Source organism: Theropithecus gelada, chromosome 17, assembly GCF_003255815.1.
Source record: "Theropithecus gelada isolate Dixy chromosome 17, Tgel_1.0, whole genome shotgun sequence".
Lineage (NCBI taxonomy): Eukaryota > Metazoa > Chordata > Mammalia > Primates > Cercopithecidae > Theropithecus > Theropithecus gelada.
The window spans coordinates 61,125,391-61,149,261 of NC_037685.1; the positions used below are offsets into that span (position 1 = coordinate 61,125,391).

Here is a 23,871-nt window from a genome sequence, read left to right on the forward strand (position 1 = left end):
TGATTATTCCATATTGTATGCATGTGTGAAAATATAACATGTACCTCATAAATATATATAAATATGTATCAATTAAAAAATATTTATCAAAGAAAGTCACTCCAGTTGAAGAAAAATTCTTTTTTTATATAAAAATTCCATCTAGGCCGGGCGCGGTGGCTCAAGCCTGTAATCCCAGCACTTTGGGAGGCCGAGACGGGCGGATCATGAAGTCAGGAGATCAAGACCATCCTGACTAACACGGTGAAACTCTGTCTCTACTAAAAAAATACAAAAATCTAGCCGGGCGAGGTGGCGGGCGCCTGTAGTCCCAGCTACTCGGGAGGCTGAGGCAGGAGAATGGTGTAAACCCAGGAGGCGGAGCTTGCAGTGAGCTGAGATCCGGCCACTGCACTCCAGCCTGGGCAACAGAGCGAGACTCCGTCTCAAATAAAAAAAAAAAAAAAAATTCCATCTAATAAATGCAAAAAGACAAAAATAACCAGAACATTATGTTGCAGTCCCCAGTGAAATAATTGATTCAGGTAATAATTATTAACAAATGAATCCATTATATAAAAGGCTGATGGGAAACTTTACAATGGAGATGAGGCGATCACATCCTGATCCACTGTAGCTCACTAAAATTGGAACACCCAGACGTGGTGTGCTTCCCGACGGAATGCAACATGAAGCGCACAGCATCACCTCTGAGATGTTATCCCCAAAACTGAACTTGAATCTAACCCAGATTTGAGAGCTAAATTTCGCTTAAAGGGATGCAGGAGCAGGTGAAGTGACATTACAAAGAAACAAAGAGGCACATCCAGCATGTAGGACATTCGACAGGGTGGCTGACCCAGTTTCTGAGCAAGTCAGTGGCATGGCAGTGAAAGAAGAGGAGGGGTGGGGATTGCTCTTCATAGGAGACCGAAGATACTTAAAAGCTGATGATGTAATACATGGACCTAGTTTGAATCCTGATTCAAGCAAACAATTCAAACAAAGAAACCAGAAAAAAAATTTTTTTTTTTTTAGAAACCAGCAAATTTTTTTTTATGAGCTGGGTATTGCATACCAAGGAATTATTGTCACTTTTATTGTTTTAATGGCATTGTGGTTATGTAAGAAAATGTTCATAATTTTTAGCAATGCATACTAAAGCATGTAGGGTTTTGCTTAGAAATACTTTACCATAGAAATATTATAACAGACCGGGTGCAGCAGCGGCTCACACCTGTAATCCCAGCACTTTGGGAGGCCAAAGCGGGCAAATCACTTGAGGTCAGGAGTTTGAGACCAGCCTGGCCAACATAGTGAAACCTCGTCTCTACTAAAGTACAAAAATTAGCTGGGTGTGATGGCCTGCACCTGTAATCCCAGCTACTTGGGAAGCTGAAACCATAGAATTGCTTGAACCTGGGAGGCGGAGTTTGCATTGAGCTGAGATGGCACCACTGCACTCCAGCCTGGGTGACAGAATGAGACTCTGTCTCAACAAAAAAACAGGGAAAAAAAAAAAAAGGAAAGAAATACTTTAACAAAGAAAAAAGAAAGACAAGGCACAAGTGAGAATAAGGTAACAGTCTTGGTAATTGCTGAATTGGGGTGATGGGTATATGAAGAAAAAGTAAAAAAATAAAAACAAAAAATGATAGATGAAACAAGTGTGCTCACACCTTTGATGACTGTTGAACCTGGAAATAGGGATGTGAAGACCTTTGGTATTTAGCTCTATTTTTCAATATGTTTGAAATTTTTGTAACATGTAAACTAAACAAGGCACAATTCGAGAACTTGAATATATTTCTCAAAATCTAGGTCGTATGCACTGAGGTCATAGTACATGTACGATTTCAACAATGTAGGAAGGACTGGACTACGGAAGTGCCGTGCCCTTCAGTGCCCTCTGTGCCCTAGAAGAGAGGCTGAAAACCGCCTCTGTGTAGATCCTCCAGTCTCACACTAATCTCCTGGGAGCAACTGGTTAGCAAGAGCTCTCGTACATCTCCTAAGAATACGAAGTAATTTTCTAGTATGGTGCACTCTAACCTCTAATTTAGAATAAAACTGTTTCCTAAGAGGACCTATCTTCAGGAAGACAACTGAGCTGGAAGAAAGCATTCTTTAAATCAATGTAGGGTGCTTAGCTTTGCGGCCTTCCCACCCCGCCTGGCTCTGTCCACAATAGGGCTTTGCTCTGTCTTGATTTAATCCATACCTGCAGCTCAGGAGCTGTTGCCTCCAGGTAAATGCAAGCTACCACTTCTCTTTTAGAAAACCTGTGCGCGGTGGCTCACGCCAGTAATCCTAGCACTTTGGGAGGCCGAGGCGGGCAGATCATGAGGTCAGGAGATCAAGACCATCCTGGCTAACACGGTGAAACCCTGTCTCTACTAGAACTACAAAAAATTAGCCGGGCGTGGTGGTGGGTGCCTGTAGTCCCAGCTACTCGGGAGGCTGAGGCAGGAGAATGGCGTGAACCCGGGAGGGGGAGCTTGCAGTGAGCTGAGATCGCGCCACCGCACTCCAGCCTGGGTGACAGAGTGAGACTCCATCTCAAAAAAAAAAAAAAAAAAAAAAAAACTGTGATAAAATATAACAAACAATTCCCCGTCTTAACTATTTTTTGGTGTACGGTTTATCGTTAAGTACACATGATCCTCAGCTTACAACGGGGTTACAACAGTGCACTTTCAACTTAACGGTATTTTCAATTTACCAGGGATTTATCCTGCTATAGCTCCATCGTAAGTCAAGGAGTCTTCTGAATGTGTCACATCATCATAAAGTGGAAGTCATAAATGGAACCATCGTAAGTGGGGAACAGTCTGTATATTCGCGTTGTAGTGTGAATCCAGAACTCTTCATCTTCTAAGACTAAAACTCTGTATTCATTCAGCAATTCCCTACTTCTCCCTGCCCCCAGCCCCTGGCAACCACCATTCCACTTCCTGTCTCTGTGAACTTGACCACTCTAGGTATTTCATATAAGTGGAATCATATAGTATTTGTACTTTTGCGACTGGCTTATTTCACTTAACATGATATCCTCAAGTTTCATTCATCCTAAGATGAATTTAGATTAGTTGGGCATGTTTTGTAGCACCTGTCAGATTAGGTAGGCGTGTTATGTGGCACCTGTCAGAATTTCCTTCCTTTTTAAGGCCAACGTTCCACTGCATGCATACATCACATTAAGTTTAGCCATTCATCTGTTGGTAGACATTCTGGTTGCTTCCAACTTTTGGCTATTGTGAATAATGCTGCTGTGAGCGTTGGGGTATACTAAGCCACCACTTTTTGCAACATAAAGTTTTTCTCACCAATTTCAAAAGCCCTAGGAACAGCTTTCAGCACAGGTTCGAGCTCAAGGTACTGTGAGCTTCTTTCCCTCTGAGAGGTCTGCCCAAGCTCATTGCCAAGGAGCATTAGCCTGAGTGAGCGGGAGGCAGCTCTGGACCTCACATCACAGAGCCCAGATGGGGGGCCCTGCCTTTTCCCTGGCACACTGTTTTAAAACGGTAAAAATAAAACATGCTCATGAGAGGGTAAAAAGTGGACATTCACTCCCTCCTGGTTCCCATTCCTCAAGGGTTGGCTGCTGTTACATGAATGTGTGACTGTTTCCAAAGCTTTACTCCAAACATATGCACATGTGTATGTTTGCTTTGTTTTTTATAAAAGTTTGCTTTCTCAGTCAACAATGTATATCATCTTTCCATATAATAGAAAGGCATTGAAAATCTAGAATATTCCCCATTTTTGTGCTGTTACCAGCGATGCCGAATTGAAGATCCTTATGCATACATGCTTGTATATGTATGTATTATTATAGCATAGACGTGCAAATGTTGGGTCAAGGCGTGTGTACATTTAATATTTTGATAGGTACAGCCAAGTCGCCTTCCTGAAGGATTATGCTAATTTACCTGCTAGCTTGAAAGAAAGGTTTCCATTTATTCTTTCAAGTCTAAGGCAAACATTCCAGTCTGTTCCTATTTGATCACTAAGTACTTGCCTTTTTCCGAGCCTATACTACTTAATTAAAATCTGCTTGGAAAATCTCAGTTAAGTTAGTAAAATCATCTAGTTTTAACAACTATTGTCTGTTTACAGCCTTAGGCAGTTTAGTGGGCAAAAACGTAATTGTATATTTCTAAACATGAGAAATTTCAAGATTTCTCCTCTGAGGGGTATCAGGGCATATAAAATCAATCATGTAAATATTTGCTTCTTTGACTTTTAGGATTACATAAATATATTTTTAAATACCAAGTCTTTTTTGAGAAAAAAAAAAAAACAAACTTTTGCTCCCTGATGCTTTCCCTTTCTGATTTTTAACTGTGTGAAAAACTAGAAAGATCAAGTCATTTAAGGCGTTTATGCCAATTTGCCTAGGAGAAATACCTGCCCCAAACCCCAATTTTAATTACTCAAGCCAGATGAATGGTGTGTGTATGTCAGCCTAGGCAAGCGACTTCACAGTTATATTTTAAATATGAAGATTTCATCAAATAAGGCAAAAAATTTGTTCATGGCATGCAAATTAGAAAATGAGAAATTGGTGGTTCCCATTAGCAACAAATGTTCTGAGAAGAGTTTCATGGGAGGAGAGGCCACATACATCACGTTTATAAATATTTTTACTTCCCAGAAAACTAGGAGCTAGGATTACATCAGAGCCAAGCGCTGGCAGCCCTTTCGGGCGTCCCCAGGCAGTGCTCTGAAGCCCAGGCTCGCCTTTTGTGCTTCCTGCGTCCTCTCCAGGCGTGTCTGCGCGGTGCGGAGGCGCATCCCCGCCAGGGGAGGGCTGGGAGCGGCCGCGCACCCGGCGGAGACCAGGCTGTCCTTTTAGGGAGCCGGCATTGGTAAATGCCTTGTGGCTATGCGACTATTGATTTGCCTCACCCTGAGGATTCCAGTGGCAAAGTGACCCTCCCTCCTGCCTGTCCCCTCCCTTCCTGGCTCCCGCCTGCCCTCCCTCCCGCAGCAGCAAGATCTGATCGCTGCCGCCCTGCTCTCCTCCTCCTCCTCTCATTCCTGTGCCTCCTGGATTCCTGAAGTTTAGGAGAAATAAGGTAGCCGAGGGGACCACATGGAAGTTGTGACAGCTCCCAGCGGCGCGCCCCTTTCGTGTGTGCCAGTACCTCGGCTTAGGAGTTGCCCGCTGACACGTTGAATGAAGGAGGTCCCCTTGCCTGCCAGCCTGCCGGGATGGGCCATTGCTGCTGCAAGCCTTATAACTGCCTTCAGTGCCTGGACAAGACGGTACTTTGCCTTCCCTCTCTCTTCTTCCCCCTCCTCCTTTGCAAGGGCAGAGAGAAAGCCGTGAGCCAGCCACCTCTGTGCCTGTCCCCCTAGCATGCATGTGCGCTTTGTTGGTGAACAGGAGGCTCTCTTTACTCGTTCCAATATGCTTAATTGTGAGTGGTGTTCACAGAAACATTTGGTCTCACATACTCTGCAGTGCCTTACATAATTCTGTATTCCTGCAGTCTCAAATGTAACTGTTGCATTTTCCTGAAATAGTAGGATTCTGCTCCAACATCTTGAAATCAAAACTGCCAAGAGATCTTCGGAATATTCTTAATGCATTTTAATGTACCTGTGAAACCTAAGACGTTCCGCTGGGGAATTCAGATTAGTTAGGCGTGTTTTTCTTCGCCAAGTGCTAACTTTGAAAGTTTACCACTCTTTTTTCAAAACAGCACTCATTCTTGTAATTTATATTCTTCACATCAGAGAAGAAAGCGCACAGTATAGTTGTTCTCTCTGTACTTCTTTGCATCACAGAGAGATGAATAAACATAGAGGTGAAAACTTAAAAAGCCAGAGAGGCTGAGGGTGTGTTCAAGTCTTCACTGGAGAAAAATTCACAGCCAGGGAACTGAAAATAGAGTATGCATGAGAACTATATAGCAATTCCAACACAAAGCCTTTCTTTGCTTTTGACATTTGCCTACTCTTGTGAGCTAGCAGAGGGATTAGGATATGCTTTTAATTTCATTACTAGAAATCTGTTGGCAAGAACTCTCGTCTCTGTGAGATATTTTATTGTCATGCATATTTAGGTTTCTCCAAGATGCATGAAATGGGACTTCACAATTGAATTGTTGAAATTGCCTTCTTCCTACCCATGTGGGCATCAGCTATCTAGATCGCTTGAGATGTAGTATGTGACCAGGAGAAGGAAAATATGTGGCTTAATATACACGCTCATCAAAAAGCGGTCACTTGGAAGCATCTTAGTTACCAGTCTGCTTATGAACTTTGACCTACAGTAGGGTTACTTACCACCTAGGAAAATTAAACTGATACCTTAAAAGTCACTTACTAGTTTTGCTCCAATAGAAATAACCACCTCAGTGGATTTGGCTTTGCTACCGTGAGTATGAGCTAAAATATTTATATACACGTTTATGTGCTTTTAACAAAAAGAACTATAAAGCATTTGCGCTCAATTGTCTGCACATCTAACATTGAAGTGATTAAGCCTTTTGCGAAGTGGTCACAAAAGAGTATTGAAGCCTTACAACAGTAGTTATAATAAAAGGGAAAGATTTGCTACATGTAAAACAATATTATAAATTTCATATTTCTAAATCCTAATACAAAAGTTTTAGAAATAGAGGCTGTAATATGGAGGCCTTTTGGTTTGAGAAAATATGTTTCAAAGGGAATCTTGTTTCCCTATTTTGTTTAAATCAAGTTCTTGGAAATGATTATCCCTATGTCATTCTTGAATTCAGAGATTTTGGAAGATAATTTAATGTTATTTCATCTCTCTAGCAGTATGACGTTTGAGTAATTTTCCAGTGTTTTAGTTTTGAAACTTCCAGTTCAATACAAATTATTTTTTACTGGTAAAAACTTTAAAACTTACACTGCCTTTACCAGCTTTTTCATTATGTTCACACCTACATTTCTTGTCTTTTCTTTGCCATATTTCAGAATAGTATTCCCATTTGAAGTTTTATACGTATATTTTCATAGGTGCTCTTTAAATGAATTGAGGACTTTCTTTTTAAATTAAAAAACACATTGTTTTATGTAGTTGCCTATTTTGCAGAATAATTTCACAGGCAGTAGGCCAAAATCATTTATTTAATTGATAGTTACCTATTGGGCCAGGTATTGTGTACCAGGAGCATGATAGGATTCCATTCCAACTTCAAACTCTAGGAATCAGAATTCCCAAATCCCACAACAAAGTTCCTCAATCTGTTAATCAACTCTAACAACCCCAATGAGGTTGATACAATTTAAAAGAGGCCTGGTAAAATTGTTGACAGAGTTGTTTCTGATTACCTTAACCTAGCTTCATAAACCTTAAAACAATAACCATTTCCTCAGAACTTCATATAGATCAAAATAGCAAACTTCATTTTGAGAAATCAAAACAATTTAACAGTTTGATCATAGTGCAGCTAAAGCTGTTCTGAAAAACATGGCGAGACAATTAAAGATACTTTCAAAGTAATCAGTTTCAGAGATCTGACTAAAAACTGAATATCAACTAAAAACTGTGAATATGAGGATGCTTATTTAGCATGAATTTATTAGGGGAAACTGGAATCTTGCCTAGAGTATATAATGAAAAAACTGTTAAATGAACAAATCGTTTAAAAGCTGTTTGTGCTTATGTATTGCCAACTTATAAAGACCTATCCATTGGAAATATTTATTACTGGTTTACTCTGTGCCTAGTTACTATTAGGACCATCAAATAATTCTTAAAAGGCATCGCCAGCCCTTATGTAGCTTACCGATAAGTGGTTTCATTCTATTTCTGCCTTTTGCAGAGAACTTACAAGTGGGTAGGCAACAATAACACACACAGAACAATTAAACATTAGCACAAGACTGGAGTATAATTAAGTGAAAATTATGTGGTACTGACCATACCTGTTTCTGGAATTTAGTGAAAGGAGAAGTCAGTCTAGAACCATAGGCGAGGTTTCTTGGAAAAAGTGGAACATGAATTACACTTTGAAGAATGGGGTAGAATTTTATTAAACTAAAGAGAAAGAATGTATTCCAAGCGAGGAGCACTTAAGGAAAGGTCTTTTAGCCTCATTTTATGAAACCTGAGAGGGGCAATCTCATGGTGAACACAGTGGGAGATACGGTGCATAGGGAGTGTGGGGAAATTTCCAGCCTGAAATCCAGACCCAGGTTTTTTGTTGGTTGATTTGTTTTTTGTTTTATTTGAGACAGGGTCTCCCTCTGTCACCCAGTCTGGAGTACAGTGGTGTGATCATGGTTCACTATAAACTTGAACTCCCAGACTCAAACAATCTTCGCACCTCAGCTTCCCAAGTAGCTGGGACCACAGGCGTGCACCACCACGCTCAGCTATTTTTTTTTTTTTTTTTTTTTGGCAGAGCTGGGGTCTTGCTGCATTGCCCAAGCTTGTCTCAAACTTTTGGGCTCAAGCAGTCCACCCACCTTGGTCACCCAAAATGGTGGGATAATAGGTGTGAGCCACCATGCCTGGCCAAAGACTCAGGTTTTTAAACTTGAGCTAAATAAAAAGTAGGGATCTATCTTGGGCTTTTGAGCGGAGATGCGGTCTGTGGAAAGACTTGTATACAGGTATTTGAAAGGAATGGTATGACCCAAATGGATTCCAAAGGGCCCATTCACCTACGGACTCAACCTGGTCCAGGATGAAGCCAGGAGCTCTATGTGCACAGAAACTCCTTATCCATAGCCTTCCTGAATTGATGGTTGTTAGAATTGTTGAGTTATTAAGAGGAATAAACTAGACGTATAAACTAAAATACAAGCGTCCTTTTTAACCATATGAAATATAACTGGCAAGCAAACGATAACAAGCCTGATAAACATATTATTTCTTTTAAGAGTCAAAAGTCTAGCTCATAAGAAACCTTGATAAGAATGGAATCTGAGCCAGCGAGTTGTTTTATAAGAATCCAGTGGCCTCAGAGCCTACTAGGTTCATCTCCCATATCCCTGCTCCCCTGAAACGTTCCTGGCCCTGGAGACTCCCTTTCCTAAGCTCCCTTCACTCTCTGACTCCTCTTGTAATGGACCTGTTATTCCTTACATCGTGTTACAGATTCAGTCCAACAGCAAGACTTGCTGGTTTAGGTATGGTCCTGTCCCTTTAGGGATTCATTTGCATATCTCTACCCTAGCCTTTTATGTGTTGATTCTAATCTCAGAGACTCGTCTTACTTACCTTGTCTCTAAATTCTTGGCAGGGGTGGGAGTGGGGAGAGGCACCTCACTGTTCCTCCCAGGTATGCGCAGGTGCTCTGACAGTAATACATTTGGGAGGGTTATTAGAGGAAGATAGAATCCAGAAAGGTCAAGAAACTTCTTAAGTGATACACAAATGGGTTAAAACGCAGGCAACTGGCTAATTCTCCTTTCTGTTGCACTTACTCTGGGACCAGAATTTCCCAGCATGACTTCTTTGGATCAGCATTTCTTCTCCTTGGCCCCATTAATCTCTGTCCTTTCCCATTGTTCATTAGTAATCCAGGTATGGTGTGATATTCCCTTTTTAACTACAGCCTCTTGGGAAAGCTAGATATCTTTTTACCCAGTGGCTCTTCCCCACATGCACAAAGGCAAAGGCTGAAATTACGCATTTGTAGTCATGTTGATTTTTTCTAATATATGGTATGACTCTGCTCGTTTTTCATACGAGTAGGCACTGAAATGTATTGAAGAGTATTAAATGGGAAGGATACTTTGTTTCTGACAAGCCTATATGAAATTTCATGTCACAGCAGAAAAGCAGATCATTATACAAAAACACAGAGGCCCTAGTGTTAATTATATGTGAAAGAAATAATACTTATTGATTAACTCAAGGCATAGTATCAGTGCTGCCTTAAAGCTATAATAACTGAAATGAAAAACAAAAGGTCAGTCCACCTCCCATGGGATTTTTCCACAGAGCTATTATATGTTATGGATCTGGCCAATCTTCGTAATATTAGTATTGAAAGTGAGTGCAATAGCCACAAAAGGTGGTATGAAAACAAGTCAGATACTTGTGTTTTGTTGCTGTAACCTTGCAGCTAGTTCATTTTGAAATACAAAAGAGAGTGTTTTCCTTTGAAGATGAAGTTCTACCCTGTTGATTTTAAACCTTGATTTAAACTCATGGAGCCCTGGGTAAAAAGCAATAATGTTTCTGAGAAGCGTGAAAAAAGCTTTAACCTTTTTGCAATTTAGTGTGCATGCATGTCATATTTGAATTTTTTTAGTTCACAATTTTAACAGATCTGGATGTTTCCTCAAATACCAGAATTCTATAGATCTCTTATTTAATTTCCTGTTGTGGTTCGATTGTTTAGCTTGGGAAAAAAAAAATGGCCCAGCTCACAGGGTTGGATTTTCCTGATCCGCACGGATTTCAGAGCAGGCTAAAAATATAGGAAAGATTAGCTGGGAGTCTTTGGGCTTACATATATATTTTTAAATTAACATATATATGTATTTTCTTTTTTAAAAAAAAAATCAAGGGCCGGGCGCAGTGGCTCAAGCCTGTAATCCCAGCACTTTGGGAGGCCGAGACGGGCGGATCACGAGGTCAGGAGATTGAGACCATCCTGGCTAACATGGTGAAACCCTGTCTCTACTAAAAAATACAAAAAAAACTAGCCAGGTGAGGTGGCGGGCGCCTGTAGTCCCAGCTACTCGGGAGGCTGAGGCAGGAGAATGGCGTGAACCTGGGAGGCGGAGGTTGTGGTGAGCCGAGATCGCACCACTGCACTCCAGCCTGGGCGACAAAAAAAAAAAAAAATCAGGTGGGGAACAAGGAGCTGATGAAAATCTGCAGTGAGTTTTATGAAATTGTCCTCAGTACGCCTGTAGCCAACCAAGAGTTCCTGCCAGGAATTTCATAGACCAGAGGCAGAACGTTGGAGGGAAAAGGGGCCTGTCTGATGGGCTTACTGAAGTTCCCAAAAAGTCCCAGATGCTGTTTTGCCTGGGGTGCTCTCGGCATATCCTGCTGCTCTCAGTTTAAATCTCCAAGACAGCCTTGCCCTGCTGGGTTAGACCACAGTGTTCTGTAATTGTTCATCCATTTACTGACTCTCTGGAAGTCAAGCTTCCTGAGAGCAGAAATGTCTGCCAGGCACATAGTAGGCACTCAGTGAGTATGTGTTATTTGGTGTACATTTCCTATTTCTGGATGAACTGGGGTGAAAGTACCTCAGATTTACCCAGCATTCAGTTTTAGTAGTAAATAGCTGTTCTGTTGGTTTCTAATTTGAGGAGTGGCACAGGTGGCTGATACGCAAGCATAGAATCACACAGATGATGCTAACAAGGACAGGCGTTTTCACTTCCCATTACCACCAGCTTCACAGGGTAGCACCAACCATCGGAAGAGATAATGCCCATTGAGCACACATGTTAAAATAACAGAGTATGGCAGGCTTGCCTGGGCTTTGGCCACACATCTGATTGCTTGAGGTTAATGGGATGATGAGTGGGTTGTCTACTCTGCAAGGCTACTCTAGCAAGGAAAAGTGAAAGGCAGTATCCCCACGAGTTTGTGAAAAGTCTTAGATGGGGAGCCATGTCTAAAAAGAAGTGGAGGCTTCACTGTAGCAGATTTGCAGGAGTATGTTTAGGGCAAGATGTAGAGGGAGTGAGTTGGATGTTTCATGGGAGTAGCTTGTCTTCCATTTCATCTATGAATAAAGAGATAGACGACGCCAGAATGAATGGAGAACTCAGCGTGCAAAGGAGAGCGGTGCATGACCAAATAAAAGAGGTAGCTAAGAAGACACAACTGTTGGTTTGGGGCTTAGATAAATGTTCTTAAAGTGTCAACTTCCAGTTAAGCCTGTCATAGAATAAACAGAAATTTTAGAGGGATGGCCTTGTTAGGCTTTGCAATTTCTGGACTATATCACCAGGACAGTTTGGATGATTAACGCTGAGTTCTATTTTTAGCCCTCTTGAGTGAAAACAGGAGCTCATGTACTTGGCACTCGTTGGGAATTTTCCACTCATCCCCTGTTTAGAGAGGCACTGATCTAACCCTGGGCCCTCAGAGGAGGCCTTGCTCATATTTCAGTCAACCCACGGTGTCATCACCCAGACCAGGCATAGTTTGGGCAGCAGAGGGGATTAGAGACTTGAGATCCTTTCCAAGGGAGTCCTCGGTGTTCAACAGAACCTATGGGCCTTGCAAGATCACACTGGATTCTGTTGAACCATGATAGATGGAGGAATAACTTTTTGAGGCAAAGAACAGTGAATGGAAGATTCCTTTAAGTTCACTCTTGCCTAAGGAACAGTGTTCCTGCAGTCACAGCTATTGACTCATTTCATTGCAGGGTAGCACTACGTCATTCTGGTTTGGCTTGCAGAAAGCAAAAAGTAACTTACTCTATGCAGAGAATTCATAAATTAGAAGAGTTGATATCCTTTCAAAAACAAGCACTTACGGAAGAAGGGCTGTCGCCAAACTGCACAGGCTGGCCTTAGCGAGCCAGAGCTGAGCTGTGCCAGCATCTTCAGCAGCAACATATTCAGAGGTCATGAGACAGCATCCTTCTAGAAGCTGGTGGGGAAAACTAAACTCTCTCAGAAGTTATAGCCCAAGTAGGCTATGGTGAAATGGGTCCAGACGCTGCAAACAGACTAACGTGCAACTCACGAATCCACATCCAGGACAGAGACAGGCAGTTCAGGCTGTGGAGTGGGATGTGAATTCAGCCAGGGCATTGTTCTGTTGAGACAGAGTAGTCAGGAGTGGACCCTGCCTCTCTCCCAGTCAGACATGAAAAGCTTCTTGGTAATAAGTGCTCAGATCCAAGCCAAGGCTCAGTGCAATTTGGATCTTGTTGCTTCTATCTAAGTATGGCTAGGAGGGGAAATCTTGGTGTGCTCATGTTTGATGAAGAGTGTGGACATTGGGTGGAAACTCTTGCCTTTGCCATTTCCTAGTGGGTTGTGCAGGGGCCAGCCACTTCACCATAGAGCCCCAGTTTCCTCCTCCATAAAGGGAAATAAAACCCGGGACGCTCTGGACAGTGTCTCGAGGAGTAAATGACATAAAGGGCTTACTTGACATTGTGCCTGGACTACAGAGAGTATTCAGTGCTGGACAGCATGAATCACCTGTGGTAATTAGTAAATAATACTTAGCCAGAACTTGCCAGAGTTAAGTTATTTTCCTTGACATTTTAGTCATCAGGTTTGTTGCTTATCTTTGGCAGCCAACCGTTCCTTGGTAAGCCATCTAATGACTATAGTTTGGAACTGGCTGGTTTTAGAGCCTGAACTTGCAAAAGGGTGGACGAGGTCATTTTCACTGGCTCTTCGTGATCTGTTTTAACAGCCTCTGCTTCCCCAAATGGAGACGCTACAAGGTCTCTAATCTCACTTCTATTTCCTTTCCACTTCCTTGCCTATCTCTCCCCTTCCTTTCTTTACTTGCTTTTTTTTTTTTTTTTTTTTCTCCCCGGTTCTCACTTGGTTTCCATCAATCTTATTTGTGTTCCTCTTAAAGCAACAGATGGATGGGGAAGGCCTGGCCACAAAGTATCAGCATTAGCTTTTCAGCAAAGTGATTCAAGTCTGAAGGTCTTCATCAGCAGCTCCCTCATAGTCAGCACCACACCTAAGAGGCCTGTCCCTCTCATAGGGCCTTCCAGCCACTCCTTCCCCACAGGCCGGATTCTTCTGCGGCTGGGAGTGCGGACTGATCTGTTACGATGTGAGAGATCCCTGGGGCATGACTCTGTTAACGTCCAGCAGGGGCCATGACAGGGAGCTGAGGGAAATGTTGGCTTTGAGTTAGAAATTAGAGTTCATTTGTTGTTTTTGTTATGTTCTGATTGTTCACTGCCTGGCCCAGTCTAAGTCTTTGCAACTCTCATTGCTCTGAGGGTGAACGCTGTGTAATGCTATTTCTGGACTGATAAGCATACTATTTCAATTATCTGGCTGTGTTTAGGAATTAGAGAATGTGAGTTTTCAAAATTATTCTTGACAGTAAAAGCAAGTTAGTTTTTCCACTAGGTTAAGGTTATTTCAGGGTCAATACCGAAATTAGCGCTCTCCAAAATACCAAATTTGCTTAACCTACAGGAACACATTGATTGTCATCTGGCCATATTACGCTGCTGTTAGAATGAGCATATAATCCCTGTGATCTGTCTGATTAGAACATGTTCCCTGTTCTGGCTTCTCCAATCTCTGAATCACATCAAAAATTAAGCAAAATCAAGGCAGACCAAGAAGGTGCTTACAAAAAACAGAGCATAAGGCCAGGCACGGTGGCTCACACCTGTAATCCCAGTACTGTGGCAGCTACAGATTGGGCAGATTGCTTAAGCCCAGGAGTTTGCGACCAGCCTGAGCAACATGGTGAAACCTCGTCTCTACTAAAAATACAAAAAATTAGCTAGGCATGGTGGCATGCACCTGTAGTCCCTGCTACTTGGGAGGCTGAGGTGTGAGGATACCTTGAGCGTCGGAGATGGAGGTTGCAGTGAGCCATGATCACTCCACTGCATTTCAGGCTAGGTGACAGAGCGAGATCTTGTCTCAGGAAAAAAAAAAAAAGAGGATAAGACTGATATAGAAATTCTAAATGCATTTAGATAATTAATATGGAAAAGCACCTGTTATATATAGGATGTTATCCAGTTGCAAATGAAATACAAGGAAACAGAAATATAGTAACAACTTACACTTGTATGAGCTTGCTAAGTGCTGGACACTAACTACATCACATACATTAATGTAATCCTCATGACAACCCTGCACAGTGGGTGTGGCGTTAGAGTAGGAATATTGAGATACAGGGTAGGATTAGGCAAGAAAATACATGCTCTCAGATGTAACTGTTAGCTTTGAAATTCAGGGAAAACAAGGATGCTGTGGACTGGGATGGAAGGAGAGAACTTCAGAAATGAGATGGGAGGTGTCCGTTGGGTCTGTTGTAGTCTCTTTGGGATGCTATAACAAAATATCATAAACCGGGTGGTTTATAAATAACAGAAATTTATTTCTTACAATTCTGGGGGCTGGGAAGCCCAAGATCTAGGCTCCAACAGATTCATTGTCTGGTGCTGGCCACTTTCCCGTAAACATTAGAACCTTCTGGCTGTATCCTTACATGGAGGAAGGGGCAAGGCAGCTCCCTGGGATCCCTCTAATTTTATTCGTGAGGGCTCCACCCTCATGACCTGATCACTTCCCAAAAGCCCCACCTCCTAATATCATCAGCTTGGAGGTGAGGATTTCAACATGAATTTTAGGGGGATTTAGAGGAACACATACCTTCAGACTATAGCAGGGCCCATTTCCCTCAGGGACAAATCTATTGCTACATTTTCTTAAGGAAACCATTAGCTAATAATTTTTGACTCCTGTGATGAAAATAGCTCTCAGTGTATTATGAAAATAGGGTTTTGCTGGAAGGCGGAGGTTGCAGTGAGCCGAGATCGCGCCACTGCACTCCAGCCTGGGCGGCAGAGCGAGACTCCGTCTCAAAAAAAAAAAAAAAGAAAATAGGGTTTTATTTTTGACATGATGAATATTATGACACAGCTTAGCAAATGCCCTCTGGATAACCTGAGACCCTCCCACCAACCCAAAGCAGCACACTTGTTACCCACGTCTCAGAACAGCACACCGGAAACAATATTGTGAGAACGGTCTGGTCACGTTCCGCACACGTCCTTCAGAGGCACTGAAACCAAAGGCAACGGTTATTAAGGAAGAAAGAACATTCTCAGGATCCCGATGATATTCATGCTAGGTATTTGGTCCACGTTTTACTCAAAATTCCCTCTCTGGAAATCAGTTTGCTTTGAGAGTCTATGCTACAGAATGACAGATACTTTCTTTGAAGGCCTGTATTTTTGGTATCTCAAACTTGAAGAGAATTTATGTAGCACATCTTTTCTGGTAATTGTGAGTAATAAAATCATAATATACTGTTTATGGTGACTCAATAATGCAGATTACAAATTCAGCATATCTTCAACTACTTCCCTACTTTATATCAGAGAATGTATTTGATTTGAAAACAACTTAGCAGTCATTTAGTTATACGTGGCATTTTTTGCACTAAATGATATTTCAAGCTTGAGATTTCCTCTTTTTTCATCTATTGATGCTGACAGTGGAACAAAAAACTTGGAAACCTTAAATGTTGTTGGTCATATTACAAAGAGAAGTGTTTCATGCTAAGCCTTCTGTCCTGATCTTTATTATTGATGAGGTAGCTAATCATGTATGGTCAAAAGGGTAAGTGTAAAAACAGTTGGTAAAACAAGCATTTGGCCCTCAGAGAAATATGGCACAGACTTTTTTAATGGTTGGAAATCTCATAGTAGTGATAATAATAAACACTGTATAATAATATATGGCAATAGATTAATGCATGGGACATAAATATGCAAAGAATTATTGCAGGATGATATACAAGAGTGTAATCCAGACAAAAGCACAACCACGGGTGTTATTAATATTATAATGCTAGCTTTGCCATTTGAATGGGATACAAATGAATGAGTCAGACTTGACTTTGTAAGTTTTTATATGCTTGTATAATGTGAAAATTATCTCCTTAAGGACTAGACTTATAAATATTTGCTTAATACGATTCATTAATTTATCATGTGAAAGTGCTTATCTAGCATAAAACTAGGGGACTCTCGGTATCCGTTTTGTTTTTTCAGAGTGAAAGTGCCCTTGTGAAAGAAAAAGAGCTGTCAATCGAACTTGCAAACATCAGGGATGAAGTTGGTAAGTAGGGCATTGAAAATGAGGAGCATAAAGAATGTCTTTTCCTGATTCCTATGAATGTGTAACAAAAGCAATTACACCTCCTGTAATAAGCCAGTGCAAACCTGCCTAGATGAATAAAGTATCTTGCCCAGCGCAGTGGTGGGCTGCTGCGGCCTTAGCAGGGAACCATAATTTTCACGTCTCTGCTGTTATAAAGACAGCTTCCTAACAGTTCACAGTGGAACTCATCAGTCCTTGACTCTGCTGTTTGCAGACGGCAGCTCATACACCAGTCTGCATTGATCCATCTGGGTCCCCTCTGATAAAATGAGGTGCTATCTGTAAGACGCAGAGGTTCCATGGCTTCCTGCCACTGTCTACCCCGTTGTGAAATACTCTGTGATCTAGAACAAGGTCAAAAACACAAATCTGGTTGGATTAAAAATATGAGAGTTCATGTTGAAATTTCTAATCTTTGGCTGATGAAATGGTTTGGTTCAGTCTGGACCATAGAGACCTTACAAATAAAATGATCCCCAAACCCTGGGGATGTGGCTTTCACTGTAGGTCAAGGACAGGACCAGATATTTGCCATGTTCTCATTGCTTGATCCCATTTTCCCTCTTGGCCATGTGTTATTCTCTTTCCCCAGGAATCAGTCAGCAAAGCTGAAATACACATGGTCTGTTCCCATTGGCCACTATTGTCTTTATCAGTGAGCACTTCTCCTCCATCTAGTGTGGTCCTGGGAACAGGCCACCGTGTGCAGGTGTGGCTTCCTCTGTGAGGGGATTGGAGCAATCTCAGGTGTCCTTGGCACATAGCCAGCCATGCAGATAGGCAGAAGGCTGGACTTCCCCAGGGACCACAGGCCCTCAGGTGTGCAGTGGACAGAATAGTGAGATCCAAGCATAGCCTTCCCCAACCCTTTGTATTCCTCTCTCCTTTCGTTAAAATGTTTTCTTTTTCTCCTCTGTGAGTTCTGTGACTTCTTTTAATGTTAAAGTAGGTCTGCAGTGGTCTCTTCTCCTCTCTAAGGACAGCAGGTGCTTGTGGGAAAACAACAAATAGCAGGCCCCTTCCCAGCCTCGCTGGTGTGTGATCCGGAGCAGCAGGACCTTGCTACTGCTGCAGGGACACCTACACCCAGACACCACTTCTCCACGGCCAGGAGAAGCCCAGGGCTTGACGCCAGATATAAGCTTCTTCCGACAGAGTCAGCTAGGAAAGGCAGGGTGTGAGGAGCCCTGGGAAGCTGAGGTCCATGAGGGCCATGTCTGACCTGGCTGGAAGGAGGAGCGGGAGGGGTGAAAGCAGCCCCATGCCCCGCAGACTCCTGCTGGAAAAGTCTCATCCTTCCTTTTTGCCATTGTCGTTGTTTTCATGGAGATTGAGCCTAATTTCTGTGTGTTGGGTATCACCCCAAGCAGCATTCACAGGGACAGCTCCAGTGATGACTTCATTGCCAAGGCCGCCGTGGGTGAAGCCCCTGTGTCCCCATCTGAGTTTCTTCACCAGTGTGGCCACCCCTCATGATCCAGATGCCCACATCTGGCCTCAAAGACCAGTGTTGAGAGTGGCCCCCACTTTTTCCTGAAGGGAAACGCCTGGTACACTCACTGGTGACCCTGCCCAGTGCCAGGGACTGTTTCCGTTCTTCTCTAAGGAAGGACTCACCACCGTTCACCCATGGAGCCATGGGTCCCATGTGATTGGCTGCCCTCCCGTGCATGCACACATTGTACACACATGCACACACACACACACACGCACACACACACACGCGAGAGCTGTCCTCCTCGATGACTCCCGTGGTTCCTTTAAAAGGACCTTCCGCCTCCTTCCGCACTGATGGAAACTGCTTTATCAAAAAGGAGTTCCTCCTTCCTCACCTGATGAACTGCAAAGACCCCCCTCTGCACCCATCCGCTTTAGGGCCTGCCCTCAGTTGGAGGTGACTCTGAGGCCTCTGCTCCTCAGCGAAGCTGCCAAAGAGCAGGTTTCACCTCTGCTGGCCTTCAGGTCAGTTCCCAGGGAATGTGGAGGTGGAGACAGCTGGGAGATCTTGCCTTGTCCCCTACTGGAATCTGCCTTCCACCTTGTAGAGGTAGAGACCCTTGGAGATGGCCCCTGATGACACTGCAGGGACAGCTCAGAGGCCTAGGGTAGAGGTTCCAAAATTCTCAATTCACAGTGACCACAGTGTCTCAGTAACTTTTTTTCCCACAGTCTCAAGGCCAAATAAATACCTCGCAGCTCTATTTATTAAGGAGTTAGGTCTAAGCCACTTAAGTGTGTATGTCCTAACAACTTTGTGGCCATTTGAAAAACTGAACATAAATGGAAAGAAAACAATATATTTTTGTTTTATTCTTAAGGAACCACAATGCCTTGCTTGTGATTGGGCCCCACACAACTTCTCAGACCTTGGCATCAGATTGGATAAGGCTATCCTTGTATCTTGTTTCACACTGATTTTCACTGCATACTTTTTATCACAGCAGCAGCCAAAACCTCAGCTTTGCAAAGTTATGATATCAAAGGGGATGAAGTGTGAGCTAATGTTGAGCTAATGTCAAAACTCTGAACCCCCCAAACCAGGAGTTCGCATGGTATCCCCCAGGGAGGCAGCATCGGTGTGTTTCCCTTGGGAGTATTAATAGAAGAAACCCTGCAGCGCCCTGTGATTTGCCACAGTGGCCCAGGGTGCCTCAGCACACAGTTTGCAAACCACAGGCTTGGGGACACTTCCCTGCCCTCAGTGGCCGAGAGACTTGAGCATGAGGAAGGTTGGGTCTTCAGAGACTCAGGAACAGAAAGATGCTGATAAGTTATGGTTCAGCTAGAAAAGTGTGCGGTGTTACCCCCTGTAATGTATAGCTCCTGCCGCCTTTCCTCCTCTTTTAGCAAGATATGTTGGTCTCAGTTAAGGGAGTGATAGAAAAGCATTGAATTATATGAGGACTCTCAAGTCTTGTAGCCCTGAAATGCTAGAAGCCAATCCCTAAGTATGCTTCTCTATGAAATAGATGAGTTTCTAGGGGGTTCCAAGGCTCGGCAGTTCTGAGCATGGGCTTTAGGTTCAGGTGGGGCGAGCTGGTAGACCTCTGTGTCCCACAAGTTCCCCTTCATAACATGGAAAGTCAGTTAAAGAAGATAGTGCTGATGAAGCGCTCCGTCAGGGTGACTCTCTTAACTCTCCGGTGTGTAGCACCTTGAACCTAAGGATAAAAGACGGAAATTTCCACTCCAGGGTGAATTTCTCCCTGGAGAGGCTTCTGCACTCCCCGTGGGCAAGCTTTGGCTCTGAGGGCCCCGTGTCCTCTGATGCAGTTGGGTTGGGTGCCGGGTGTGCCAAGTGCAAGGCTGCTTCTCTCTGTGCTTTCCCGAAGCTTCTAAATGCAGCAGGCACTGCCCAAGGATTACATTGGGTTTTGGGTTTAAGTCTTATTTGATTTCTGCCTAAGTGCTAAGAATAGAACCAGAATTATCTGCCAGATGAAAAAGCTGCTGGAGGGAGGGCAGAAGGGCCTTGGCAGCACCACTGCCTGGTTCCTTCGGCCCAGCTTTCATCCCCGGCACACACTTCAGCCGCAAGCACCCAGTTCACAGCTGAGATTGCATTGAGAGAACAAAGACGGAGGGGAATGTGGGGATCAACTGTCAACCGTAAAGCGCATAAGCTCTGGCGTCTTGACGTGCAATGTATTCTCTTTTTGGGAGAAGAGCATTGAGCATGCAAACTTGGCTTACGGGTGGCCCAGAGAGAGTAGTATGGTCAGTCCCTTCCCCTTAGCACCAGCCCTGTCCTAAGTTAAGGCTCTTATCAGCTGAGTCTAATGGGAACTGGAGGTGGAGGGATGTGGGGGGACATGGGGGACATGGAATTTCTAAGGCTCTGATTTCAGACAAGGAAGAAGGGAAGAAGGTGCAGAAAGTCAGAATAGTTAGGTGTATTTATTGCAGATTCCAGAACAGGGCTGCCCTGTCTCCCAAATCTAAAAATTGCTGCTTAAACTGTTTCATATCCATTAAACTGATGCCCTAAATTCCACCAATATCTGTTAATAAGTACCCATCCATTGTCCAAACTTTTGAGGTGAATAAATGCAATCAAAAGCTTTAGCATCTAGACTGAGTACAGTGGCTCACACCTGTAATCCTAGCACTTTGGGAGGCCAAAGCAGGTGGATCACCTGAGGTCAGGAGTTTGAGACCAGCCTGGCCAACATGGTCAAACCCCATCTCTCTTAAAAAAAAATAAAATAAAATAAAAAAAAAAATTAGCCAGGTGTGGTGGCAGGTGCCAGTAATCCCTGCTACTGAGGAGGCTGAGGCAGGAGAATCACCTGAACCCAGAAGGCAGAGGTGGCAGTGAGCCGAGATTGTGCCATTGCACTCCAGCCTGGGTGACAAGAGCAAAATTCTGTCTCAAAAAAAAAAAAAAAAAAAAAAAAAACCCAAAAAGCTTTAGCATCTGGTCAGAATCAGCTTTGTCTTTGTTCACAGGCCTGATGCATATTAGAATCACCTGCAGTGATGCCCTAGGCAACAGAATCAAAACATTTGAAGAGGAGGCCTAGGCCATTTTTTTAAAAGCCCCCAGCTGTTTATTAAGTACAGTGAAGTTGGAGATTCAATGAACTACACTGAAGGAACAGGGGGTTTGATTTGGGCCAGGGACAGGGTTGAGGCAGGAAGTACATCAATTGGGATAGGCCTGGAAGGGCAGGATCCCATCATGGGGGGCCCTGGGCAGCAAGGCAGGCCAAGGGAGAGCAGCACAGGTGGGTGGGGAAAGGTGCAGAAAAGGAAGATGCGAAAGACAAATTGCACCTGTTTGGAGATTATACCGAGGCTGGCCTGGCTCCTGAGAAATGGCAAAGGATATCCCTTTCCTTCACTCCCGCCTCCTTCCTTCGCCTTTGCCCGTCTGCCTGGGGAACTCAGTCTTCTCAAGTCAGCTACCCTCCTGGTTAGATGGACTTTGGGGAGCAAGGCATGGAAAGCAATCCCCAGTACATTTGCAGACACAGCCCTTTTATACCTTCCCATTTGTGACATCTCTGGTGGTATCACGACTGAATCTTCTAGAAGGTCCGTAGTTGGACTAGTGCCCTCTACCAGAGACTTGATGTGTGTCCTCACACACTGGAAGAGAATCTCCAGTAGTCTTTAAGTAGGAATTTCCTGGCAATTGATTTACAAGTAAACCTTGAGAACATGCCCTAGTGAGTGCTGTTTTCTCATGCCCAGGGTATGGAGGGTTTTTCCATACTGACGGCCAATTCTTCCTCATCAGCTGAGTGTCCAGTGATTCCATTCAGTTCTGACACCAAGGACCCAGTGTTAGTATAGTCCCCCAGGTTGAGAGCTCAGTCCCACAAGACCATGTCCACCTCAGAAACCAGTCCTAAGTCTCAGCGGCCACCCAAGGTTCTGTCCAATCTGGTGTAAACTCAGAGGTTCCCACAACTGCCTCCTTAGATTTGATAATTCACTAGAAAGATTCATAGAGCAGGGTATATGGCAGGGAGAGAGCTGGGGAGTTTCCATGCCCTCGGGGTGCACCATCTTCCCTGTACCTTGGTATACTCACCAACCCCAAAGCCCGTTGAATCACGTTCAAGAGTTTATATAATTTTGGCCAAGGCAGGTGGATCACTTGAGGCCAGGAGTTCGAGGCCAGCCTGGCCATGGTGAAACCCCATCTCTACTAAAAATACACACGCAAAAAAATTGGCCAGGCGTGGTGGCAGGCACCTGTAATCCCAGCTACTCGGGAGGCTGAGGCAGGAGAATTGCTTGAACCTGGGAGGCGGATGTTGCAATGAGCTGTGATTGTGTCACTGCACTCCAACCTGGGCGACAGAGCAAGACTCTGTCTCAAAAAAAAAAAAAAAAAGTTTATAAAGTTTATATAATTCTATCCCCAGCCTCCCTTCCTCTCCCTGGAAGTCGGTGGGTGGGACTGAAAGTTCCAATCCTCTAATGACTTGTTCCTTCTGGTGACCAGCCCCATCCTGAAGTCAAATAAGGACCCTACCCTAAGTCACCATTAGCATAAACTCAGGTGTGATTGAAAGGGGATCATTATGAGTCACAAAAGGTAATCCTGCCACTTGAAAAACTCCAAGCATTTTAGAGACTTGTGCCAGAAACTGGGAAGAAGGACCAAATATATTTTATACCACATCCAGACCAGGTCGGTCCTACAGTCATGGAGAATGATTCACTCATTTCGCGAGGTTCTGAGCACCTTGTGTGGAGCAGACAGGGAAGTCATAGGAGTTTAGGGCTAGTCCAGACCAGAGTGACAGTACCCTATCCATTGCATTTTGGAGATCAGTCTACAGACTTGTTTCAAAGATCTTGGCTAAAGCTGGGACATGTGCCAAAAGCACCAAAGGAAAAACTTCGTTCTCCTTAATCTCAGTCCATTCATGCATCCAACAGCTGTTTCTTGAGCACCTACTTTTTGCCAGACACAGGCTGGTCAGGGTCACCATGGGTGGTGCAGTAGGTTATACTGTTTAAAGGGGCACCCCTCTGGGTCAGGGCTGAAATGCATCCATACTGCAGCCACCACCAAGCCCTGTGGCCTGGCATGAGGCTGCTGCCACTCAGAGGAAGGGACACTTTTTCCCCAGATTGCACAGAGGTGCTGTGTGGGCTGGATTGACCTGATGCTTAGTACCAGAGATTCTGTGAAAGAGGTGCTGTCTACTGTGGACCTCATATGCTAAGATGCAAATAGATGCATGTGGGCAGGGGAGGAGAGCACAACCATGGAGCACCTACCAACACCTGCTGCCCCCAGTAAATCCGCCCTGGAACAGTGGTTGCCATGATCACTTGCAGGCACTGCCCATTCTGCACACCTAAGGACAGAACGAGTGTTTCCCTGTTTCTCTTTCTATGTATCAGAGTCTTCATACTTGTCATTTCATAGCCATAAAATGTTCTGTAGTGCTGATAAACTAGAATACATTCCTTTTCTTTGAGCATTTGGATTTTTACCATTTTTGTTGTTATGCAACAAGTATAGTGTTTGTAAATTACTTTTTACCTCTTTTGTTATTTTCTTGGGAATATATTCTCAAAAGCACTGACTGATAATTTTGGGAGGATTTTACGTTTGACCCA

At 43.7% G+C, this 23,871-nt stretch overlaps 1 protein-coding gene across 1 annotated transcript in view; it reads left to right on the top strand.

Moving 5' to 3' along the window:
- MTUS2 (microtubule associated scaffold protein 2) overlaps positions 1–23,871 on the top strand; it is a 624,304-nt gene that overhangs the window by 536,712 nt on the left and 63,721 nt on the right. Inside the window, exon 9 of the mRNA XM_025364093.1 lies at positions 16,677–16,743. Coding sequence (XP_025219878.1) covers positions 16,677–16,743 — 67 coding nt within the window. The remainder of the gene's footprint in view (positions 1–16,676; positions 16,744–23,871) is intronic.